General features: G+C 39.8%; 1 protein-coding gene across 1 annotated transcript in view; it reads left to right on the plus strand.

The window, feature by feature from the left end:
- Window positions 1–27,038, plus strand: part of LOC139744283 (angiopoietin-1 receptor-like) — a 57,783-nt gene that overhangs the window by 24,172 nt on the left and 6,573 nt on the right. Inside the window, exons 6-20 of the mRNA XM_071654729.1 lie at window positions 11,457–11,585; window positions 14,546–14,680; window positions 15,123–15,238; window positions 15,997–16,174; window positions 16,738–17,010; window positions 17,514–17,819; window positions 18,183–18,256; window positions 18,895–19,117; window positions 19,692–19,870; window positions 20,535–20,637; window positions 22,471–22,782; window positions 23,294–23,417; window positions 23,927–24,063; window positions 24,722–24,912; window positions 26,751–26,988. Coding sequence (XP_071510830.1) covers window positions 11,457–11,585; window positions 14,546–14,680; window positions 15,123–15,238; window positions 15,997–16,174; window positions 16,738–17,010; window positions 17,514–17,819; window positions 18,183–18,256; window positions 18,895–19,117; window positions 19,692–19,870; window positions 20,535–20,637; window positions 22,471–22,782; window positions 23,294–23,417; window positions 23,927–24,063; window positions 24,722–24,912; window positions 26,751–26,988 — 2,718 coding nt within the window. The remainder of the gene's footprint in view (window positions 1–11,456; window positions 11,586–14,545; window positions 14,681–15,122; window positions 15,239–15,996; window positions 16,175–16,737; window positions 17,011–17,513; window positions 17,820–18,182; window positions 18,257–18,894; window positions 19,118–19,691; window positions 19,871–20,534; window positions 20,638–22,470; window positions 22,783–23,293; window positions 23,418–23,926; window positions 24,064–24,721; window positions 24,913–26,750; window positions 26,989–27,038) is intronic.

Below are 27,038 nucleotides of genomic sequence, written 5' to 3' on the forward strand. Positions count from 1 at the left end.
ATTGTTTTTGCACAATCTGGGAATATCGGACAATGGTCGGTCATATCTCTTGTAATGTTATCATTAACATCTATACTTATCTCAATCACACGTAGTATACCTTTACAATTGCAAGGTTTATTTCAACTTTTTCCCTTCAAGAAAGAACACAGTGTCCAACAGTGTTAAACACAATGTGAAACACAGTGCGAACACATTGTGAACACAGTGTGAAATCTCTTCACACTGTTAAATTCCACTGTTTTAACAGTATGACTACATTGTGAATCACCAATCCACAGTGGAAATCACAGTGTGAAACAGAACGTTACTACGCATATGAATACCCTGTGAAAAACCACACCTCAGTGTGAAATAATTTTCACACTGTTAGATTCGAGCGTTTTCACACAGTCGACTATGTGAACACACTGTGAACACACTGTGGGACACTGTGTTCTTTCCAGCAGAGTTGAACTCATTACAGACTGAGCTTGATTGTAAGTCTCAAACCAATTCAGTTGACAAGGTCTTTGGACTGGGATCTGTTACTTAATTGCGGATAGAACGCTATAGCTCTCTTTTCCTTGTTTACTCCGATTTGTTTGACCTTGTCCTTGATGGATTGATGGAAATGACCTAGACTTAAACAGACTGAAAAACAATTGCACATTTCTCAATATTATATACACATATTCATAAATTCATAATCTGGAAAAAAAATCTTTCTTGGTGGTTGTTGCTTCCTTATAGTCGAGGCTTACATCTTTTTTTTTAAAGAAACAAGACGATCTATGATAATGACAACAAAAGAAACCCAACGAAATCAATGTAAATAGAAGGTAACACGAAAGGGAACATATCGTAGCGTATATTTCAATACCTTTGTTGTACGACATTCCTCACAATTTAAAATAATATACATCATTTTAAAAAGTTCGGCCATGATCCATGTGGGAACTTACTCCTGAGGTAACATAATATGGGTATTTGGGAAAGAAAGGAAAACAAAACAAGCAACTAAACAACCAAAATTGATTCAAACCTACATTATAGGGAACGCGTAATAGATCACCGAAAAGAAAGGCAAAATAACCTGCAACATAATATGGTCATATACAAGATGTATCTGATATGCATTCATTCAAAATCACACTCCCATACGCTGTGAGATAGAGACAGGGAGAGAGAGAGTAGAGGATGGCGATGATGATGATGATGATGATGATAATGATAGTGAGAAAGAAGACGACAAAGCAGAAGAAGACAACGAAGAAAGAGAAGAAGGGGAGGAGAATAAGGAGAAGGAAAAGAAAAAGAACACTAAAGTATCAAAATCAGACACTTAATCTTGCATTAGCATGTTTAGTCACACATTTCAGGCCTGAATGACTTCCCTACAGGGCTTTTTACACTTGCAAATTTTTGCTTAGTCCCGTACCAACGGTGGGGCTGGGGGGGGGGGGGGGGCTTAGCCCCACCGTTGGTACCGGACTTTCCTTAGCCCACATTCTGTTTACACTTGTTTTTGCCAAAGTGGGCTAGCCCCATCGATAATCCCGTACTATCTGGCCCTGCAAAAATGCAGGGTTAGCACCGCAATGCGGTGCCAAGCAAGTGAGTGTAAACAGAACGAAGAAATAATCCGGGGCTAAGCGACGGAGACGAAGTCCGACCCCCACTGACCAATCGGAAACAAGGTAATCATGTGCTGCCAGGCCCTGTGCGTGCGTGTACTTGTACAGTGCACAGCGTAATCATGAATATTCATGTGGTTTGAAAAGTACGGGACTAAGAAATACGAGTGTAAAAAGGTAACTTTTCTCTTTAGCCCAGGACAAGAGCTTAGTACGGGATTTATTTGCGAGTGTAAAAAGCTGAAAAATTGGTACGGGATTAACGATAGTCCTGGGTCAGAGAAAGTACGGGGTTAAGAAACATAATTAGTGTAAAAGGGGCTTTAGTTCATACAGACCAATATTAATGACTGAGAAGTTCCCATTGCAGGCAAACGTGATTAGGGTCAAATTTAATGACCTCACGCCCACACCACACCTTGGCGTTGTTGTTGTTGTTGTTGTTGTTTTTTGGTTGATCTCAAGCTTTTCCTTTTGTTTCTAATTGACACCTGGTATGGAAGTACTTTTTACGTACCCTCAACTTCCCTTTTTGGAAAACGACAGGTGTTCTAGTGTTTGTTTCTATTTGCTTGTATACAGTGTATAGACACCCTAGTCTTAAAACTTTGTTCTCTTCTGTGTGTTGTTTGATAATTCTGATTTAGTTTGCTGACAGTTCTTCAAGTGAGAAAACTCTCTCGCCTTTCTTATCCAACAAACCGTACACACACACACACACACGTGTGTGTGTGTGTGTGTGTGCGTGTATGTATAGACTCCTTGCACAAATCATAAAAACTACCTCACTTGAATTAATTATCATCATTTACTGTCATTTTGTGTATGATATACATACAATTGATATACATGTTTAATTTCCTTTGTGATTGGTTAGATTGCATCAGGGAGGTGAGACGTCTCACCTCCCTGATTGCATCACGTGATCGTGCATAAATGTTGGTATAGTGCATGGTCGTGCGCTATACCGAAACACTTACAGCGCGCCTACGCTGTGATTGTCTACGCAGAGATGTCGCGGGGCGGCGACTTCGTCGCCGCGGAGTCCAGTTGGCAAAGGGTCTGGAAACCAGACTAGACCAGACCAAGCCTTTCCGCGTGAAGCACAGGACGCAGAAAGTACGCAGTTTATACATATGTCTGCTCGTCAAAAAAACGCAAACCTACGCAGTTGTATGTTAATAAGATTTTCGTTATACTCTGCGTGAACGAAATCCGCAGTAGAGTCTAGATCTAGTAAGGCCTTTAGACCTACGGAATATGCATGTAGATCGAGGGGTCTAATACTATAACAATTGGTGCATGTTCTATACGGTGGCACCAGTACTGGACTAAACAGAACTCCAAATACTAAATTATCCCTCATGTAGTTCTATTTCACTTCGGCCTGCGGACTCGGTGAAAGAAAACGGTACTCGGGATACATCGTAGAACATTTTTGTCGTTTTATAATCCAGTATAGTGCATGATAGAGCGTAATAGATTTGTATATATATATATATACATATATATATATATATATATATATATATATATATATAATGCGCTCTCACACAGATGATGAAAGCTACCTCAGTTTATTTATCCACCACCGACCAAACATCTGTTCCCAGAATTCCTTTCCTGACAAACAGGAAGCGGAGCCACGGATGGCCTGGTTGGTTGGTCTTCGGTGGCAATGATATGAAGCCCATGAAAGCAAAACGTGTCCCAAAGCAGTCCTATACTCAAAACTCATATGTTTGTCTGCATTGCCGAAACTACGGATACCCACATGAGCACGTTAGCGTTCTTCGACGCAGAAGCAGAAGTTGAAGACAATGGCTCTGCAGGGAATGTATGGGTTAAAGGGCATGAAATTGACGGCAGTTTGGTGTGGATTACGGTTCATCGTGAGACACTGAAAATAATTGCGTTCAGTTGTAGTGTCCTATTATTATGTGAAAACGAGCAAGACAATGACAAAATCAAGAAAAGAAACCAAACAAAAAACTGGCACAGAGAGCTAAGCAAGTCAAGACTTTATACGTATCTTTTTTTTTTCACCTCAATGTCTAAAAATATCGCCAGAAAATGAGCGGAAAAAAGGTTGGAAATTGTCCCTTCTGTTTACGTCTCAGTGATAAGATGAAGAAAAACTAAGTATGGCTTTTCCCGCGAGTTCTAGGTCAATTTATTACGTGCTCTGAAACGATCGATTGTAATACACGAAACGACCATTATAAAACTGCGCCAGCCCAACATGATCTATTCATATCGCTGTGCTTTAAAATCACATACCTGCAGTTCAGTTATTTGTCTCCTCCCCCCCCCCCCTCTCTCTCTCTCTCTCTCTCATTCTCGCTAAAGTTCATCTGGCAAGGTTCCTCCCGGTTGTACAATTATTTCAACATTAGTCTTAAGTATACATAAGTATTTTTTTTTCTGTAAACTGCGGTTGATGATAAAGCCATGTTTTGTTCACGAATTGTAAAAGTGCGATAAGCTAATCAGGCGGCAACAGATCGCTGACACACACACACACACACACACACACACACACACACACATACACACCAAATTGATCAAATTTGTAATGGCAGAGGCTTCAGTGGATCTTGGGTCCTACCCTTGTTGGCGAGTTGACTTGCCGCCAATGTTCAAGGGACTTACCTGAACATTTCACTGGATAAGGTTGGGTAATAGTGAAAACAGGGCCTTCTGGAAAATGTCGACCCCGGAAAACAGGAAAACTAACTCTATGTATTTGTGCATGCCAATATAGTGGATTTTGTTGATACATCATTTTTTTTTCAGTTTTCGTTACATATCAACCACTTTCATTTCTATCATTGTCGACATTCTTGCTGTGTCGTCTATTCGTTTGATTCGTTCATTGAGATCTGAAAGTGGAAACATATCCTTGGCCGCTTCCTTTGCTTCAAATCAACAAGGTGGTACGATTTACGAAAGTTTTGTTGTCACTATAGGCGACGGCTGGTTGTCCATGGCTCTTCTGTGTGATATGCGAGTTTCCTTCATAATCATAGATCGCGCTTCCACCCCCCCCCCCCCCTTCATTTCTATAGGCCGGTAGGTGATGACACGTACTACACTCGCAAAAGACTGCGTGTCTGCCATCACAGCTTGTAAAGATTCCTTCGTGTCCCCCCCCCCCCCCCCCCTGCTCGAGACCACACCATTTCTGGCTTTTATTTTCTAAATCTGTTGCCTTGACAGCAAGTCCGTCTCTTTTTGTATGTTGTGGGCCTATGTCGACACAACTCCTAATAGTAGAGCAGATAAGCCCTCAAAATCACGTGAATTGTGCAAAATTTGACTAAAGCATGAAACTTTAACCAGTGTTAGTACATACCATAAGATTTATTTTAAGATCGGGAGGTAAGTCTGATTTGACCTCTGATGACCTCCAGAGGTCAATGTACTTTAGATATCAGAAAATCGATGTTTTTAGACATTTGCAAATTATATATGTGGTTATGTTGCACTAAACATGCATTTATACCACAGAGAAATCATTTCCAGATTCAACAGAGCACTGACAGGTTTTTACCTTTGACCTCTGATGACCTCCAGAGGTCAATGAACTTTAAATATCAAAATATCGATGTTTATAGACATTTGTGAATGATATATGTGGTTATGATTCACTAAACATGCATCTATACTTCAGGGAAACCATTTTCTGATTCCACAGAGCATTGACAGGTTTTAACCTTTGACCTCTGATGACCTTTGGAGGTCAATGACCTCAAAATATTATATTGATCTGTGATGTCATTGGTTAATGGTAAGCATTGTTAAGATGTACAAAACAAGCATATTTGTCTTACAATGAAATTGTCTTCATATTCTAAGGAGCAGACAGGTTTCTACCTTTGACCTCTGATGACCTTGAGAGGTCAATGACCTCAGAATATCAGAATATTGAAGTATGACATCATTGGTGAAAGGTCAAACATGGTAAAGATGTACAAAACAAGCATATGATCTGTGTACAATGACATCGTCTTCATATTCCAAGGCACACAGACGAGTTTCTGCCTTTGACCTCTGATGATCTCGAGAGGTCAATGACCTCAAAGTATCAGAATAGTTTGGCATCATCAATGGTAAACATGATGATGTTTTAGAGGGCACTCGTAGGCCCTGTTTATTAACGAGCAATTACCGTTCACCTATGAAAATTACACAAGGTCAAATACCTCGAATGAAATGTGAGGATGCTAATATTGATATTGCGATAGTTAATAGTTAATAATTGTTTATAATGTAGGGCTTACAAACCATGCATTTCTGGCTACTCATTCCGCAGAACTTTTCAGGTAATTATCTAAGTCGGGTATGTGCACAGAGCAAGGGGTGTCGATCTGTTTTCACGTTGGGGGGGGGGGGGGACTTGGAAAATATGTAAAAGCATAAGTTCATGGTGCAAAGGAATGAAGCGGAGGGGGAGGGGGAGGATGTGGGTGGGGGATTGGATTTTTGCAGGTTTAGACCTGAAATCAGTGATTCAGTGTAGCTCTTGTTTAATGTGTGCGTCATCACTTATACGGAAGTTGATGTAGTGTGGGCGCATCTCACCTACCCTCCTCCCAAAGACGAAGTTTTGTTGTTTTTTTTTTTTAGAATCTGATGCATACGTTTTGGGGAATATTTGGAAAATTATGGATCACCAAGGTGTACCAAGTCTATATGGATGGGAACCCAGCAAGCGCAGCGTTGGCGAGGGTAGGGTATTCCACTCCCATTCGACAGAGCTCTTGTATTTTGAGAAATGAGATTCAACGACCTGGCACACAGGCACTTTTGAAGGAATACCTCGAAATTTGTATCAAAAAGGTGTAGTAAGTCAGCCATCTATGGAGGAAGACCAATCGACAGAAGGATGTGGGTGGAGGTATCCCCCTCCCACATTATGGAGCTTTTGCATTCTTTTGTTTGCAATTCAATGATCTCGTGCCACTCTTGGTTGAACTACCATTTTGAAAAAAAAAAAAAGTCCATACCCAAATGTGTAGCCATAATCAATGCATGGAGGAGAGGTTGATACAGCGAGAGGAGGGTATGAAAGGGGCTGTCCCCCAATCCTTCCCATGCGAGGGAGCCTTTGCAGTAAGAATAGAAATGTAAAAAAAAAATCTAGTATACACATTTATGATGAAATATTTGGGAAATTATCAGTAAAAGGAGTGTACCAAATCTAAGGGTAGAAACCGAGGAGGGATTGTTAATTGAAAGATACACTACCCCCTCCAACAAGAGGGATTTTCTTTAATATGTCGGAACTGAAATTAAAGATCTAGTACATACTTTGTGATGATATAGAACAAAAATGGGACAAAAGCACTGAGCGTATATGGAAGGGGACATAACGAAAGATAGTGTGGGGGAGGGGGTATGCAAAGGAGATTCTGCCTTTTAATCTGGTGCATACTATAGCTGAAATGTTCGGTGACAGTTCATTTTCTGTCAAAAAAGTGAAGAAAAAAAATCTCAATCTCAGGAAATACTTGGAGGCAAAGTTTTATGTCCCCACCATTCCCCCTCCCATATTTTCTCGGGAGGCGGGGCAAATGCCTCTTGCCCTCCAAAATGAACAATCGTGCATATATAGGAAAGGCTTTTCATCTTGAAATTCAAATAAAAATATATCTTAAAAACATTTTTCATAGAATAAGGGAAATTATCATTCCCCAAAGTATGTTATATCTGTGGAAGGAACCAAGCAGGGGGAAGGAGTCTATCGAAAGGAGATATCCCCTCTCACAGAAGGGAGATTTTGCATTTCAGAATTAAATTTTAACAATCCGATGCACACTTAAAATGAAAAACTTGGGCAGTTTTCTGTCTAAAAAGCAAAAAAAAAAAAAAAACAACAACAACAAAAACTAACAACAACAAAACATAGTCCACATCTCAGAATTTAATGGGGTAGGGGTCAACTATCCCTGCCACCACCCCACCCCTCCTCCAAACTGATGCCCCGGTATGTGCATGTGTTTTATTCCACTTGTTGAAAAGAAGAGAGAGTTTTAAGAAACAATATTGTTCAGTGGTCGCTATCCCAGTCAAGTAAATTGTTTATCAATAAGGTGATTTCCTTCACCTGTATACCTTAAGATGATGTAGGCCTGGTATTTGCCTTGCACGTTATTACATCTATTTCTTTTTTAGTATTCTCGTTTATATTTTGATGTGAAAGTTGTTTACTTTGCCACGATTTTATTTGTACATAGAAAAAATAATCCAAGACTGAAAATGAAACTAATACAATATTTAATGATTGACATGATGCACATATTGTGTATTTCTATAGCAATAAAAGTGAGCAATTCAAAAGGCGTGCACTCATTTCACATGAACATTAGCGATGATCCTCTGTCCTCTGGAGGATATTTCAAAGATATGCATCAAAATGTAAGAATATTGATGTCTGGTCTCATTGGTTTGTAATGGCCAGCTGCTTATGAAATAATAATTATATTTTAAAAAATGCATTTTGTGCGTGTGTGTGTGTGTGTGTCCTAAATTGTATGCAGAGTATTCCACACGCAGTTCAATTTTGACTTCCATCTAGGACAATGAGCGGTTACTTTTTTCTCAACTACACTGCAATATCAAAATCTATTGAAAAAATGGTGGCGGCTGGGTCTAACACATTATCATTCCTTTTCGTTGGAGATCCATGCGGGATGGTCAAAACAAACATAAAAAATAGATATCTCAGACCTAATTGTTATAACAAAGCATCATATCCTCATATACCCAACCCAACCCTCTATGCCCAGACAATGTAAACCACCCCATGGACTTACTTGGAGCTTTAGAATATCCTTTGTCAACAGAGAGAGACATCCAAACCTTTGCAGTGCCGACTAAGATCTGCCATGGAACTGATTGGTATTGGCTCTGCATCATTGACAGCAGATCTCGTTTCCTATTCTCCTTCTTCTTCTTCTTCTTCTTCTTCTTCTTCTTCTTCTTCTTCTTCTTCATTATACTGTGTAATCTTGTAATATTCTGCCATGGAGCCTTTTCTTAATTGGTTAAAGAAGGTATCCAAAGAGCTATATGAAGCAAAAAACAACAAACAAATGCAAAAACAAAAAGAGAGACATATGTATCTTTAATAACAGAGCTGAATATTGAGTATCTCTCTCCTGAAGTGTTTCAAAGAGATACAAGAGACAGTGGCCGAGAGTAGCCGCCACCTTTTTTGGGAGTAGGCCTACTTTGTGTTCTTGCAAATGATGCCTGACATTTTTGGTCATTTGCCCTTTTTGAAGAATGCAGCAATAGAGCCACAACTTCCTGCGGAGTGGATATTGTGGGGTTCTTGATGCAGAACATCATCGCTGAATTTGCCTGAGCTGTACTTTCTTACAGGGATTGCCATTGTAGTTTTGTTTTGTTTTGCTTTGTTTTGTTTTGTTTTTCAAGTGTGGCTGTAACACTGCTTGTTTTGCATATGATGGTCATTGCAGCTAAAGAGTGCATATCTTCTCTGGATCATTCCAAACTTCATGATGTTTCACCTGGGTGAATGGATCCGAGATGATGCATGCATATTCCAGGACAGTCCTGAGCGGTATGGAGTAGCAAAACACCTGAACTTTATGATACTCGCATCTTCGTCTGGAGAGAGTCTTTGGTTGAAGTATAACCTTTTTAAGCTGCTGTGGCGATTTGATTCCAGTTGAGCCTCCTATTGGAACTCCAAAATATTTTGCACAATCCGCTTTCTCCATGGTTTACCATGAATGCTTATCTATTCCCTGGGTAGGTCTCGGATGGCAATAGCTAGTTGCAATACACAGGATTGCTTCATGTGGAATGCATGTTGGGCCTCACAGTATGTCGAAGTTTTCAAGATGGTCCATGATGTCGCAGCTGTGGACTGTATACTCCAGCACCATGAGTCATTCATCGCAGTCATTTTGTAACAACCCACCAGCTTTACACTGGCCAATACAGGCCCACCAGCTGGAAACTATGCAAATATTGCCCATGAGCTTGACACTTAGGCAAACCAGTCCCATAATGAGTCCGACAAATGGGGGAAAAGATCTATGAGACTTACACTGAATAGATTAAACACTCTGTATATCAGTCTCGTGGGCCTTGTTTTCCTCGAGTGTCGAGATAATGGCCATATTTGCCTATATTTGCTAGTCTACATAACTAACCCAAACATAATAGTTGTATTTGAGGTCACTGCCATCACTCAAGAAACTTAAGCTTTATTTCTGAAGTAATTGACCTCTCACATTCCAGAGACCTGTTACTATAAACCAATGCTCTGTGGAATATGCATACATACTTTGATCAAAACATCAATGCGTGATTTGTACGTGATTAAGCATTTACGATTACACCAATGAAGCCAAACATCAATACAGGTAAAGCCTACACATGTGACCTCAGTGACCTCTCATTGTCCTGAGAGGTCAAAGTTGGATATAATGCACAGGCTAATGACCAATGTTCCATAGAATGACAAAGTTCTTCTATTATAACATAAATGATTGTACATTGGGTATTACAAAGTTGACCATTGACTATACATAGAATATCAATATTCTGATATTTTGAGGTCATTGACCTGTCACCTTCCTCAGAGGTCAAAGGTAGAGACACGTGAGTAATTTCTCTTGCTCTGTGGAATAGGAAAACAATTCAATTGTAATAGAAATGCATATAACATCTAAATCATGTTTGTCATCAACCAATTGCACCAAATATCAATGTTCTGACATTTTGAGGTCATTGGCCTCATCATAGGTCATCTGAGGTCATCAGAGGTCAAAGGTAGAAATCTGACTCGAAAGGCTCAGTGGAACATTGAGGCAATTCCTCTTACAAAAATAAGTTTTTAGTACATAATTATCGTGCTTCAGTTATGAGTGACGCATTAAAATATCAATTTTCTGACATTTTGAGGTCATTGACCTCTGAAGGTCATCAGAGGTCAAAGACAGAAACCTGTCAGGGCTCTGTGGAATATAAAGACAATTTCATTGTGACAAAAATTAAGTTTTAGTACATCATTACTGTGTTTTATCATTAACCAATGATGCAAAATATCAATTTTCTGACATTTTGAGGTCATTGACCTCTGGAGGTCATCAGAGGTCAAAGGTAGAAACCTGTCAGGGCTCTGTGGAACATAAAGACAATTTCACTGTGACAAATATTAAGTTTTAGTACATCATTACTGTGTTTATCATTAACCAATGACGCAAAATATCAATTTTCTTAGATTTTGAGGTCATTGACCTCTAGAGGTCATCAGAGGTCAATTCAGACTTACCTCCCGATCTTAAAATTAATCTTATAGCGTGTACTAACAATGGTGAAAGTTTCATGCTTTAGTCAAATTTTGCACAATTCTTCGGCTTATCTGCTCTACTATAACGCGTCCGCGGCGCAGACGAAAACGCCTTTCGTTTTCATGGTTTTCTAGCGGGACTCGACAACAGGGCACGTACTTCTGGCTCATTGCTTCGGCTCGGAAAAGAGCCAAAACCACATTGGCATTTTCCACAGTGAATGTTTCCTCTACTCTTTAACCTAATATGACTTAATCAAACTTAACACATGAAAGCCCACATTCAACTTCTGCAGACTCCATAGTAATAATATATCATAGGACGCTGAACACTGTTTAATTGACTAATTGACAAAAGTCAATACATTTCTCTCTTTTGTTTTCCCCAAACAACGATCAAACCTCTACAAAATACTTGATATATACTCTCGTCAGAATGCACCCATGAATATCTAAGAGCGGCGTTATTTTGGCAGCGATCATTAAATTCTGAATTTTCTTCGCTACAGAGTGTCCCGCGGGTCATTTCGGAGCTGGTTGTCTGCAGACCTGCCACTGTCAGAACGGCGGCCTCTGCGACCCCTACGTTGGCTGCCAGTGCGTCGGTGACTGGACCGGTCCCTCTTGCGAGATTAAGAGTAAGTTCAACCTGTGCAGACCCGTCATCAAAAGTGAAACTTTTTTTTCAAGTTTGAAAGTTTTCAAAAGCCTGGTAGTGTGGAAGTTGAAAATTTTGAAGAATACTTGAAAGTTTTAGAGTTGAAAGTTTGAATGTTTGAATGCTTGAAGTCTCAGAGTTCCTCAGTTTAACAGTTTGCTTGTTTGAATGTTTAAAAGTTGCTTCTTTAGAGTTTGAAAATGTACAAGTTTGATTGTTCAAGATTTCAAAGGTTTAACTTTTGAATATTTGAAAGTTGGTCTTTAATAGTTAGATTAGTTGACTAGTTTCAGAATTTGACTTTTTGAGACTTAGTTTAAGGTATTTTATTTTATTTTATTCTATTTATGGTTAAAAGCTTTTATGTTTGAAAGTTGACACTTTACTGTTTGAAACTTTATAAGTTTAAGCTTGCGATTTAAAAGATCGATTATTCAAATGTTTGAAAGTTGGTGTTTTGAAAGTTAGATTACTTGACAAATTTCAGAGTTTTACGATTACGATTAAAAAGCATAAGATCTTCAAAGTTTATCTATACTTCCACAAGCATTCAAGAAATTTGACAATCTTAATTATGTTATGCCTGTGTCTGCTCCCAGAATATCTGCAGTAATAGCAATCAGAAATTTGAACCGACAACACAGACATGTCAATTGGAAATGTTATCAACACTCCATTAATTAATCTTAAGGTGGGGGAAAACGTGCGAATTTCAAATTCCATAACTTCCAAATTTTACTGACACTTTTGTCGTTCTGTCTGTCAGGTTGTTATCTGTGTTTTTGAGACAACTTGAACACGGAAAATGAAAAATGGTTTGAGCAGCACGTGGTGGCTTATTGATGGTGGTCAGAGAAATGTATAGTAAATGCGCGCTTTGGGTATACAGTGTGCTCGCAATTGAACTGTTCGGATCGTAAGTCAGCTTTTGATTCCAATCAAAGTGGAAATCCACAAAGTTTTCAAATCTACTTTCAAATACAGAAAAAAACCCGAGAAGGGTTGAATGTTTCATAAAAATCGGACATAGATGAATGTTTCATAAAAATCGGACATAGATAACGAAGTTTGAAAGTCTCGTACTGCCGTTCACAAAACAATGGTTATTGCTTATGATCAAACAAGCAGATTTGATGAGGCCATGAGTCTTCGCCTTTTACACCTCAAGTCTACCACTAACCCCTTTTTAAGAATGTTTCCTAGATACCATTGCTTAAAAGCTATATCAAATAAAAGTAAATCAAAATTAATTGTATCATTCACATCAAGTCATTATAGAGTTGTAATAACTATACATATAGCAATGAACACTTTAAGGCGACGAGGCTGATGTACTTGTAGTCGATTGATGACAGACATGGCCCACACACGCACACACACACACACACACACACACACACAAATTGAATAAAGTGAGTTTATAATCATGAAGACATAGATAAACAGTAAACAAGAAGAATTTTGTTTCATGAACTCTCAACCAATGTTGCAACGTAGACACCCAAGACCTCAGTGACAATTTGCTGAATAAATCAGCACGTCACATGTAGGGTGTTGGGGTTTTTTCAACAAGAGTTGATCACATCTCCAGTCTAGAGCACTATAGTCCGGGATGGGCAACGTTAAAGAGAAGTAATGACAAGGATATGCAATCTAGACACAATGAAAAACTAACCTGCAACCAAAAAATGAACGTTACTCATGGAATTGATGATCATCTAATTAACAACACCGTGCATCAGGAAACCCGATTTTCCACTTCTTTTCTTGTTTTTTCACTTACCAATACCACATGAGATCACTAGTACGCCTGTTATGCTTGTACCCGCTGACTGGCAAATCGATTCACCCCGAGGGTAGGTAGGAATCGAAAACGCAGCCGGCTGAGCTTTTGTGTCTGTTTGCGGGCGGGAGAGCGGGCGTATAGTAGCGCTCTGCTCTTCCAGGGCACCAAAAATACATCTCTTCCCAAAAGTCGATCACTTGGGCAGGGATGACTGCAAAAATAAGCAAACGGGAGCTCAATGTGCACAACCAGAACTATTAAAGTCAAGTGCCAAATATAGTGCACAGAGCAGTCAAGCTGGTACAGCAAGACAAGAAAACGACGGCTTTGTTGCCCTGTATGGAGGCAAAAAGGGTCAGAAATAAATATACACAAGTTTACAAAAGCGACTTTAGAACAGAGAGACACAGATATATGTATATATGTATATATATAATTTTATATAGATATAGATATTACATAATGTATAGAGAAAAATAAAGAGTATCGGAGAGTAAAAGCATTTCTCTGACAAGTCCTTTTTGATGTAGATCACAATGTCTTTTGCATCGAATGGTAAGCAATTAGTGGGTTTAAGTAGCGTTATCCTCAGAGAGTTGCCAAAAATTATAACAAAACATTTATTGTACATTTCAAACATATTTTGATATAATCTTTGATATATAATCTTTGTTTCAAGATCAGCATTATTATCTTTATGAAAAAATTTGTGAAAAATAATGACAGCCACATAAACATGACAAAGGGTATTATACAAGAGGTCAGTGTGGAACTCTGAGCAAAGTCAGATAATTCAGAAGTTGTGACTAGTCGAACTCCATGATTGTAAAATCATTCATTCTATCGCTCCATATAGGGCCTACTGTTTGAGAGCAGAATGGAGAAGAATGGCTTCAATTTCTCTGCACTCTGTACTAAAGAAATATGTAAGATCGCAACTGATGATCTACATTTTTAACAAGCATGTCGGGAAAAGGGCGGGGAACCAGTGGGAATCGAACCTGTCATCTACTGCTCAGCGGAGTGTGGACATAAAAGCCGGCTACGGAAATGGCAGGAGTGCTTTTAACTTACGACTTCTATGTATTGTTTAGCTTTTGCCCTTCAATATTCTGTTTCATTTGCCTGCCCCTCCCCCCCCCCTCCCTCCACAGCTTGCCCAGACGGAGAAACAATCTACGGTTCCTTATGCAGCAATTCGTCTGTGTGTAAGAACGGCGGAACGTGCGACCCGTGCGATGGGTGCGTCTGCACGGGCGACTGGGCGGGGCCTACCTGCGAGGATAAGGGTGAGACATACGTTTAACCCGTTGAGGACTAACCGATTTTGATGTTATCATATCACACGCATTTCCCATAGACACCTGCCCTGGTGTAATGGAGCCTCCAGCGGGTTAAGTACATTGTAACTTCATTACCATTCAGCTGTTAGTATACTCATACTTCAGTCACTGCAATCAGCACCGAAAGCTGCTAAGTCAATCCGTGGTTTTCAGGTTAAATAATGTCGCAAGTCCTGATGTATTGCGATCATAACCAAATGAAGCAGATGAGATAAACTAGATAAAGGTCTAAAGAAAATGAAGATGTGAAAAACTGAAAATCAAAATCAATAAATGTTCAGCTTGCTATTCTACCCTCTATATGTATTCTCTATAATCAGAAGACATATTATGTGGATAAATGAAAATTTATTATATTATAATTATGTTGATATTTTTGTACCGACAGCTTTCTATTTCACTTCCTCCCACAACGTGGCCGTGGTGGAGCAGACTCGAGTTGGAATCGTTTGCGGATGCACCCCAGCTCTTCCTCCACATCTCTGCCCAAGTTTTAGGATATTCGTAAGTAATTTATTACGGATGAGTTGTCTTTTAACTGGATGACCAACGTGGTAATTACGAGCAAGATTTTTTGGTCGATGAACTTTCAAAGTACAACACCTTGAAGCCGAAAAGTCGTTTCACTGTATAGGTTATTACAGGACTACAATAACCAGGTGCTAAAGATACAATAAATTGTTTATTGACTTCATGTCAGAAAACGATATTTTAGTGAAGATCAATGTATAGGTTAGTGGGAGATATGGTATGAAGATACCATTGCCACCTTCACTTTGAGCGTATCTTTGATCCTCATTTTACTGTTTCGGAAAAGTATGTCTATTATCTTAATTAAGCTTTAAAATTCCATTAATTTCTTGTTCAATGTCAGATCTTGATGGAGCCCCTACCATTCTGTTCGTCTATAGAATTTTGTTTTATTGAGTGGTGGTGGTCTGAAATTGTACTTTACATGAAGATTTTGCGACCTGCAAGATTGTTGCAATCAATGTCAGTAGGAACGCTTTGACTGAAGACTATATAGGGGAAAGACACTGCAAATGTTAATCCTTATGATTACACGGAAATTTTGCAGCATGCAAAATTGTTGTAGTTGTTCTCTGTAGGAACACCTTGACTGAAGGCTATACATGTATAGGGGAAGACATTGCAAATGTTAAACCTTTCTACAATCTTAGAGTCCACGTAATATATGTGAGGGGAGAAGGGGCTTCTTTTACATAACGTGGGTGATCACTCTATTACCTCTCTCCTCGCAGCGGGAAAATCCGGATGAGATGCCATTCGGTACCAACAGGCAGTACGACTTTCCCGACGCCACGTCCCAAAGGCTTTCGTTCACCCCATTTGGTTCTATTGGCGACTGGCAGTTCAGCTGCAGCCCCGAGGGCTTCAGGGACCAGAATCTAAAAATGACACTCAAGATTAATGTGACAGGTGAGAAAAAGTCCCGATAACAAACTCCAGCGGTCGGTAGAGTCTAAAGGTCTTGGAGTCTTCCAAAGACACGAGAAATGTCGATCAAGTAGCAATGATCCGTAGAATCATAAGAGAGTATTTGACCGGAATGACTACTATCTGATTGCAGTCTCTTGGAATGTAAGCTCATTGTGGTTGGAAAACGGACAAACGCAGGTTGAACAAACATCTTCACGAGGTAATAGGGAGGGCAATAGATCGTCTAGGGCACCATGGCGATCTAGTCAATGCAAATGAGGGAACTAATGATCAGAATCAGCTTTGGGTTGGCGCAATCTCTAGATTTTAAGATTTGATTCTGGGTAACACCATTTTTTGTTCATGGAAATGTAGCTTTAAGGTGTGTACTGGATCCCCCCCCCTAAAAAATAAAATACTATTATTGTAATAAAAAAATGATTATAATAAAAATAAAAGCTGAAAGAAAGACACTGGGAGTAGATCAAATTGGAATAATCTAATGAGTGAATCAAATACCCTATGACAACAAGACTATCTATTCCCTCCATTTATTCCACTAGGGGATCCACCGAGTATAGTCAGTTTTCTCGGAGCGGACGTCAACCTCCACCAGACGGCCTCTATGCGGTGCATCGTCGAGGGCCTCACTTACCAGGACGTCAACGTCACTCTCGTCACCCCGGGCGGAGAGGTCATCCGGCCCAGGATCGAGATCAGCGGCAGCTTCTTCTTCGATGTGGAGGACGTGACGGAGAGCGAGGCGGGAATCTACAGCTGCGTCGCCAACGGCATCACAGGAAGGGCGGAGAGGACTGCGAATTTGTTCGTCAAGGGTAAGGATCATGCTCGGTATATCCACCATGACGTAGAGACGCTGTACTATTCTGAGGTCATTATTATGTTGCATAAAAAAATGAGGCGGTTGGGCAATAATATTATTTTTATTACTCGTGGAGAATGGTGATGTTTTACAGTCTCAATTTGATGAAAGTTAAAAGATCTCGTTTTGTTTTGCTGGTTTTATAATCTAAAGGCATGCCGTCCGTATTCCTTTTGAGGAAGTTTATTTCCAGTTTCTGTTTTTCCTTTTAAATCGATCTCACCAGAAATATCTTATAAGAATGAAATACAAACCACTTGAGGAAAATTAAATTGATATCCGCCCTAAAGAATGTGTACGTAACATAATATTCTGGATGCAACTTCCTGAATATATAGAGATGATACCAAATAATGTACTTGACATCACAACCACTAACTTGATTAACAAGTCGAATTAGAAGTGTCAGCGGGAGGCCTCATATCTGTTTGTCTTTCCATGTCTTTCGTCATTCAGTGCCACCTCGGCCCATAAACAAGCCGGTGATTCTGGATTCGGACAGCCGCCGTGTCAGTATCAACCTAAACACAGACGTGTACAGTGGCGACGGTCCAATCGATAGGATAGAGCTCTGGTATAAGCGCGCCGACACTTTGGCCGACCCAAGTAGTATCATCGTGCCGCCAGGCCAGGCCACGGCAGCAGTGCTGGGCAGTCTAGTGAGCAACACCAACTACACGGTCTACGTGATCCTCAAACGACCGGGCAACGGCGGCCGGGGAGAGCCAGGTCCGGAAACGACATTTATGGCAACTTGCTCCCGTAAGTGCAATGGGTTTCCCGTAAAAAGTTTAGGACCACCCCCATATAATATGTGTGATACTAGTCATGCTAGTAATCATGTTTTTTCTAAGCTTCCTCGTTTACGAACTCAAAAGTCCAGCGTACTCCGATCTTCATAACGGTAACGCTAGCTGTTAGCAGATTTATGCTTTAAAGGAACAAAATGTTACAATGTATTAAAAAGGATTGTATGCATGGGTGACATTACAAGGACCGCGGACATTGATATCAATGCATTATCGTTCATGTGGAAATAACGCTAGTTGATTCGTTGACTATGGGACCGGTTTCCCGCGGAATTATACGTGACAGATTCTTCTTCTTTCTTGTGCTTCGTTTCAGCTCCTACATCCGAGTTCGTGTTGACCGCTTCTACCTCGGGTTTGGAATGGGATAAGATCGGGTTATTTTGGAGGGTAAGTAAAAGAAACCGAATGATAGACAATTTGTTTGTGTGTGTGTGTGTGTGTGTGCGCGCGTATTTAAGTGTGTTAATATCACATAAGTATGTACGTCTATATGTAAAGACCATAGATGTAAATCCGAGCTGACTGTCCTGCTGGAGCAGCGGTAACTTCAGCTGAACAGGCCGATGTGCGAGTGGCAGTCTTCGTCACACAGGTCGCACTGGTGGATCAACACCGTACGGTATTCGTATTAAGACAGCAGCGTTCTTTTTTGCGAGTCCACTTCTCTTCCTCTGCACTCTTCAGTTCTTCTTCCCACTGTCTGCAGCCCGACAGGCCGGCTACTTCTCCAGCTCGCCGAGCGGTCAATGGGGATCGAGTTCCTTCTGTGTACTGTATTGATTTCTATAGAGCCTATCAAAGTCCCTCTTGACCATATTCTCTGTAGCGCTGCTGAGGGCGGCCAGTGTATATATCTCACCAGCTGCCAGTTGCCCTAGAGGATATTTTGGGGATGTCTGAGGAGGGTAAAGTCTCGAATGCCGGCACAAGGTAATAGTAATTGATAATGGGAATAGCAATGGTAAAAGAGAATAGTAGTAAACATTGTTGTTGTTCTTTTTATCCCCCATTTCGCCACCCTGAAGAAGTTGAGAGATACTACCGATGACGAGATCGAAAGCTTCCGCATCGCGTATCGGTCGTCAGGCGGGGAGACACAGGTGCAAGTTATCAACGACGCGAGTGAGCGGTCGTACACCCTAACAGGACTCATCGCCAACACCTACTACTCCATCACGGTCACCCCGGTGAACTGCGGCGGAGACGGCAGGGACGCAATTACTAACGGCATCAGGACGAAGCAAGGACGTAAGTGTGACCGCATTATGGAGTTGCGACAGACGTTTACACTGGCAGAACATCTAGAAATTAAGTTCGCGACGTTTAAGTTCTCGAAGTTTTGCAAGTGTGACAGCAAACTTTCCGAAAATTTCAATATCAAAACAAATGCCAGTTGTTGTTTTTTTTTTTTAACTCGGTGTATGATAAAGACAATCATTGTCAAAACATTTGAAAGAGGAGAAAACTGTAATGATACAGTATAAGTTTGATGTGATACTTTGAAAACTGACGGGCTTGGATGAACAATCAAATGCTTATTTCTATATGGGCGATATTTTGGGCGATGTTGTGAACCATACAATCGTTCTAGTTTCATTTTGTTTGCTTCCTTCTACTTAATCATTCATTTATGTTTTCATCAACTTATCTAATTGCAGTTTGGACATTAACTGACCAATTTATTCATCCATTAATCTATTCTAATTCATTCGTTTGCTAATTATCTGTCTAGAACATTGATTGAATACATCTATTTAGTAATCTAAACTTTCATTTATATAACTTTCTTAATTTGCTTGGGGTTTACTTCTGTTCCCTGCAGCGCCGGGCCCCGTGCGTAACCTTCGTCTCATTGTGTCGGGGCCTACGCAAATTACCGCTACGTGGGACATTCCCGAGAGATCCAACGGAGTCATTCGTCGCTACACTCTGAGAGTTTGGACACGTACTAATCAAAATCAAGAAGTCTTGGACGATATTACTACGAGCCGTGTGTATCAGGTATTATATTCCGTAAATCTTGGTTAGGTACAATACCATGGTCATGCTCTTTTTTATAAAGTTTAGAGTACCCCCCCCCCCCCCAAAAAAAAAAAAAAAAATGTCTGAACCAAATTTTTACCATTCTTAGGTTATCAAAGACTACTTATGGATACATGGCGTGATGTTTCATATTGTAATAAATTGCTGTCGGCGGAAGACTCATTTATGACATGTATGACGTAGAGGAGAAGCGACGAAAATAGCAAAAATTATCGAATAGCGCCGATAAGCCGAATGTAAGTTTCAATTTCTTCATTTTAAGTTAACGCGGCCCACTGAAAACCGATGTTATCCAATCCTGTCTTCCTCTGTCATTTGAAATGATATCTAGGGACCATCACGACCCACCTCCGCATTCAACTAGATTTCATCTCATGGGAAGCGACTAATGGTATGGCGCGGCTGATAAAACTAATGGTCAAAATTTACTCAAAACGTGCAAAATTATTGTCATGATTGTTAGGCAAATTCATACTTGGTCGCATCTTTTTATCACTCTATCATGATGCTTTGAACTCGAGTGTTTCGATTATGTACATTTTTATTGTAAGACTATGTATATTGATATACATGTGCTTGTTTAGCAAATGACATTACTTTGCTTATTTCTAAATGAATTTAGATAAGAGATTTGTCTCCGTATACGACTTACATCGTGGAGGTCCGAGGTTTCACTGTCCAGGATGGGGACCCGAACAGGATGGAGGCAACCACTAAAGAAGCAGGTAAGATTCACCGATCTGCAAACAGTTATGCTAAAAATAAGAACCTACAAAATACTGGGAAGATTCAATGTCTTCGCTGTTCACTCCAAGTAACTGAACAGGTCGATATCTGCCGTGTGATATGCATTGGGTAAAATACATTGGGTAAAATACATTGGGTAAAATACATTGGGTAAAGTACATTGGGTAAAATACATCGGGTAAAATACATTGGGTAAAATACATCGGGTAAAATACATTGGGTAAAGTACATTGGGTAAAATACATCGGGTAAAATACATTGGGTAAAATACATTGGGTAAAATACATAGGGTAAAATACATTGGGTAAAATACATTGGGTAAAATACATTGGGCAAAGTACATTGGGCAAAGTACATTGGGTAAAATACATTGGGTAAAATACATTGGGTAAAATACATCGGATAAAATACATTGGGTAAAATACATTGGGTAAAATACATTGGGCAAAATACATTGGGTAAAATACATTGGGTAAAATACATTGGGCAAAGTACATTGGGCAAAGTACATTGGGTAAAATACATCGGGTAAAATACATTGGGTAAAATACATTGGGTACAAAATACATTGGGTAAAATACATTGGGTACATTGGGTAAAGTACATTGGGTAAAATACATTGGGTAAAATACATTGGGTAAAATACATTGGGTAAAATACATTGGGTAAAATACATTGGGGTACATTAACATTGGGTACATTGGGTAAAATACATCGGGTAAAATACATTGGGTAAAATACATTGGGTAAAATACATTGGGTAAAATACATTGGGTAAAATACATTGGGTAAAATACATTGGGTAAAATACATTGGGCAAAGTACATTGGGCAAAGTACATTGGGTAAAATACATTGGGTAAAATACATCGGGTAAAATACATTGGGTAAAATACATTGGGTAAAATACATTGGGTAAAATACATTGGGTAAAATACATTGGGTAAAATACATTGGGTAAAATACATTGGGTAAAATACATTGGGTAAAATACATTGGGTAAAATACATTGGGTAAAATACATTGGGTAAAATACATTGGGCAAAGTACATTGGGCAAAGTACATTGGGTAAAATACATTGGGTAAAATACATTGGGTAAAATACATCGGGTAAAATACATTGGGTAAAATACATTGGGTAAAATGACAACATCTATGACAGGACAGTGAGAGTTTCAGTCAAAGTGAACAAATATGTTATATTTGAAGCTTTCCTGTTCTGTTCTTTAAAAATTTACCATTCTGTCTGTTTGACATTACTCTCCGTGTCAGCTTTTTTGTTGTTTCTCATCCACTGCCACATCGTGACAGTGCGCAAATGTCCTTGTTCGTTTTCATTTTTTTCAATTAAAAAAAAAACAGAAAAATGATAGATATTGGAACAGGGTAGATTCTATATACGTATTTTTTTCGTTGATACGAAGAATCTACTTAATATCTCGCGTAATCTCACAGAACAGCACCGGCTTAACGCTATAAGACAGCGCTGTGGTAGGCCTATCATGTAAAAAAAAAGTACAATATAAAAAAGGGAGACTCTAAACACATCCACCTGCCAGGGGCGGATCCAGGAATTTCGTAAACAGGGGGCGCCTTTACAAAATTAAAGGGGGCGCATGCCCCCCCCCTCATTTTTTCTTTTTGTTTCCTTTGTTGTAACAAAGATTTAAAAGGGGCGCGCCCGATGCGCCCCCGCCTAGATCCACCACTGCCCATCCCCCTTTCCTGTCCGTGTGGTTTTGATTTCGAGGCCTCTCTACTTCACCTCGAACGATACATGAACACTATATTTTGATCTTGTTGTAACACAGAACCCAGCGGTCCACCGACCGATTTGCGAGTTGTCGGAAGAACGAGTTCGACAAGAATCTCCTTCCAGTGGGACCCCCCGCTAGAGGAAGAGCGCAACGGAGAGATCATCGCCTACGAATGGAGCATTATGTACGTGGTCGTCGCCGGCATGAACACGTACAACGACGTGGGCAACGTGACGAGCACGGGGAAGACGCTGGACAACTTGCAGGAGGACACGTCTTACACCTTCAAGGTGCGCGCCTTCACGTCTGTGGGATACGGACCGTACACGCCGGAGATTAGCCACAAGACGCTCACAATAGAAGAAGGTGAAAATAATGTAATTCTTCTCACTTCTTAAAGGGAAGTTCACCCTGACATTGATTTGTTTGAATAGGGGAAGAACAACTGCGAGGAAGGAAGAGAGAGAGAGAGTTTAAGCAAGTTCTGGCCAACACCATAAAAGTTATGATTTGTTGAAGTTTTGATCAGTCAAAAACAAATAAGCAACTTATCTGTAAGATTGCCTTTTTTTGCGTTAGCGATGACGGTATAATCTTTTGTGCACACAGGCTTGTATAGTAAAATATTTACGTTGATTTTAGCGAGGATGTATATTTCATGTTTGTGTTAAGTATAGACATGATAGAGGAAATGGGAATGAGTTCGCATGTGACATCACACCAGGACTAGTAACCTTGCTTGGTGGGTCCAGCCGGTCACTTTCAAAGTTATAAAACTGGCATCATCGCAGAACAACCCCCTACGCCAGGGACTCTGTGTGGCATAGATTATTTGATCTTTATTACTACTTTTGTCATGAATTGCATTTATGTAAAGTATGTACTGGCTGTCAGCATGACCTGATCAGCCCACATAGGGCAGAGGAAGATTCAAGACGCTTGGGACTATGCCGCTCAAGGGGAGGAATACGGTTTTGTTGTTGTTACGTTAAGAAAGTCTGGTAAGGTAGTGATGTGTTTGGTGTCACTGAGGAATGAGGATATGTGTGACGTGTTGAGTTGCCACCATCTTTTTCTCTCCTCTTCTCCTCCTTTACATTATTTTACTATTACCAAGATAAATCAGCTACTCGGCCTAAAAGACCAGAGATGAACGCTCTTTTACATTTTAATTTTGTAAAGACAACGACCGATTTAAACCTTGATCGATCTTAATATGATGTCCGGTTAGATTACTTTTTGTTTGTTTGAGTTTGTATCCTGCAAAGCATGCATTTACTGTTTCTTCTTAACATTTTGGTGAAAAATAATTCAAAACATTTCGAGCAACGCAATGAGGTACTAGTTATTAAATAACACTGATTTCGATGTATATATACAAGGTACCTGGAAAATATTACTTCTGTTTAACCCTGAGACACGATTATTTGGGAAAATTATTCTTAACAAATAATACTGATGTAAAGAAATTTGTTATATTGACATAACCCCTCACATTGTTTTCATAAAGTTCTTTATGTTTAATTCATCTAACACCCGTTGTCTATGCCGACGCAGATTTCATCACCACCACTTCCGCGTTGGATGACACTCATCCGGGCGACGACTCCAACGTCTCAGGTGGGGGTAGAACTGGACCATCATCGGGTGAGACTATTCAAAGCTATACGCGGTTTGTAAATCAAACGAAAATGCCAGCAATTTTCCTCTTCCATATCTTTTGAGTGTACATGTGTTACAAGGGAGCGTGTGAGTAGGAGTACGATATTATGACGTCATAGTCAACCAATTTTAACTGAAAAGTCCTTCCCAATATAACAACACTACTCTATCAAAACCAACTTGTGCCATGATATCGCTGACAACGTTATAAAGAGAAGCCTCTGGCATTTAAACATCATTTTGAATGTGCTTGACTATGCAGAGTAGGCACGTGTGAATCTAAGTTTCACATTGGGGATAAACTAATGATCTATCTTATACTGGAAGAGGGCTTACTTTAATCAGGTAAAGTGCTGTCGGAAAGCTGTCGTAAAGTTAATATGAACACGAAGAACATGAAAAAAATGTCCGGTAAAAGGCAAGACTTAGGAGCAGCAGCAACAGGAAAGTTAAAAAAAGACTACACTGAATCAAAAAATCAATTACATTTACTAATTTATATATCTGTTATGCCAACGGGTCAATCTGTTTATCTGCGTGTCAGATTTTTTATCTGTGTATATGTTTATATCTTGTGTAAGGCACTTAAGTTTGCATAATTTGTATTCTTCATTTTCATCAATCATTTCTTTGCTATTGTCAGGACAAAGTCAAACATCAGGAATTTCGAGCAACACTGTGATGGTCATGGCTCTCGTGTGCGCCTCCATCATCATCATCGTCGTCCTCATTTTCGCCGGCTGGATGTACAAGAAGAAGAAGTTGACGGGCAGCGCCGAGTTCGTGGCGAGCATCGCTGGCTCCGAGATCGGCGCCTACCGCTTCACCGAGATGGTGAGACAGGCCAACTCGCTGCCTTTAAAGGGATCATATAATTTTGGTTGAAACTTAAAGGGGATGGCAAGTAACTGATCAGTGGGAATCAGTGGGAATGCTGGAGGATGATTGTTCCAATCCTTGTGGGATTCATTTAAGAGTGCATTATATATGTATTGTTACGTAAACATTATTTGCTTCAGAATGGTCTCATATTCAAGTAATGTGCAGTTTAATGTTTCCAGGTTAGCATGTCTGTATACAGTAACAGGGCGATCGTTAATATTGATCTGCATATTACTTGAATATGAGATCATTCTGAAGCAAATAATTTTCATATAACAATAGATATATAATGTACATGTACTCTTAAATGAATCGCACAAGGATTTGAACAATCATCCCCTAGCATTCCCACTGATTCCCACTGACCAGTTACTAGCCATCCCCTTTAACTTCATGTTTCTAACACATTTTGGGTGAGATAATAAGAAACATCTTATGAAATCTGAAAGAAAATGTAATTCCAAGAGGAAATCAACATTTATTTGATGAACATTAGTTTTGAAATTGCTGAGATATCCAGAACAGAGCGATTTCAATAAAGAGTGGAACCCACCTGTTATTACAATCGCTTTGTTTTACTTTGTTTTTGGATGTCTCAGCCATTCCAAAACCGATTTTCTTCGAATAAAGTTTGAATTCCTCTTAGAGTGCTATGCTTTGTAAATTTGTTTCATATGTGGTCTCTTGGTGTCTCGCAAAAAGTTAAAAGCCCAATAATCATCTCCACGAATAATATTCCATCACTTCAATGCCCTGTCGGTTTCACGATTTCCCTCAATTCACATTAGTCAGCTAACTCTTTCACATTTCATCAAGCTATCATTCGTCAATATGTGTGACTGCACGTTGATCTGTCTGTCCGTCTGTCAGTCCGTCTGTCTGTCCGTCTGTCTCCCCCACCCCCCCCCCCTCTCTCTCTCTCTCTCTCTCCCTTTTCTCGCCTGCTCTATCCCTCCTCTCTTTATCTCTTGTACTATCGTTCTCTGATTAGCCAGGGAGTTAGGTATCTATCCCTATCCAAATTCAAAATTCAATTCAAAATGATTTTATTTCCATATAAAGTAATATAAAGTAATATACATAACGCTTACATGAGTACATAATGTTTAAAAGAACAATGAATCACGTATAAGTTTCAACAAAACATGAATACGATTATTATAATGATATCAACTCTGGTTTGGATAAATAAACAAGTAAGCAATACAATCTTATTTTATAACTCTACATGGAAAAGAGGAATTCACAAGAAAGGCATAGCTTGTAAAATGTGTGAATTACTCTAGAAGGTGAGGGCATATCAAGATCCGTCAAGGACTCCATGTATAAAATTTTGATATCATGATGTGAGGCTGATGTCAGTATGTCAGCTAATGTCAGTACTTCCATCTGACATATCTTTCTCTTCCTATTCAACACAACAATCAGTAATTTACTTAATCACTCGCACAGCGCCTTCTTCCATTTTTCAAATCGCTGTGAAATGGACCGGAAGGTTTTGTAGTGGAAATGTTTATTATTATGATGTTTAATGAAGCAATAGGCTGATAGGTTTAGGCTATTCTCACCTTTCTGTGCTTCCCTCACCTTTCTGTGCTTCCCTTTCCTCTGATATTATCAACTTCTTGTTGCTTCTCTCACTTCATTTAGCACAATGACTAATATCTTATCTGAAATTCCCCTTAACTGGCTTAATGCAAGTCAATCTGTAAAACAATGATATCAATGGCTGATAATTTGCCGTCATAAATTTTGTCAATGACTACAACCTACGCGCTCTCTTGTTGTAGCTTGCTCGTCAACAATCCACGTCCAACGACTATGACGAGAGTACGCGGCACGGCTTACTCGGCGCCGTGGCCTCCCCGCCGAGTTCGCCCATCCCAGCCCTGAACTACTGGCGGATCCCGCTCGACTGCCTCACGCTGGAAAATTTCGTCATCGCCGAGGGCAACTTTGGACAGGTAACGAAGGCGACGATCAAGAAGGACGGGGCCATCATCGAGGCGGCTGTCAAGACGTTGAAAGGTATCGTGATCGACAGGGAAGTTTTTCTTGTTTATATGTTGTGAGCTTTC

This window comes from Diadema antillarum, unplaced genomic scaffold (assembly GCF_040938485.1).
Source record: "Diadema antillarum isolate AM-2024a unplaced genomic scaffold, OU_Dant_1.0 seq00001153_RagTag, whole genome shotgun sequence".
In the NCBI taxonomy this organism is placed as follows: Eukaryota; Metazoa; Echinodermata; class Echinoidea; order Diadematoida; family Diadematidae; genus Diadema; species Diadema antillarum.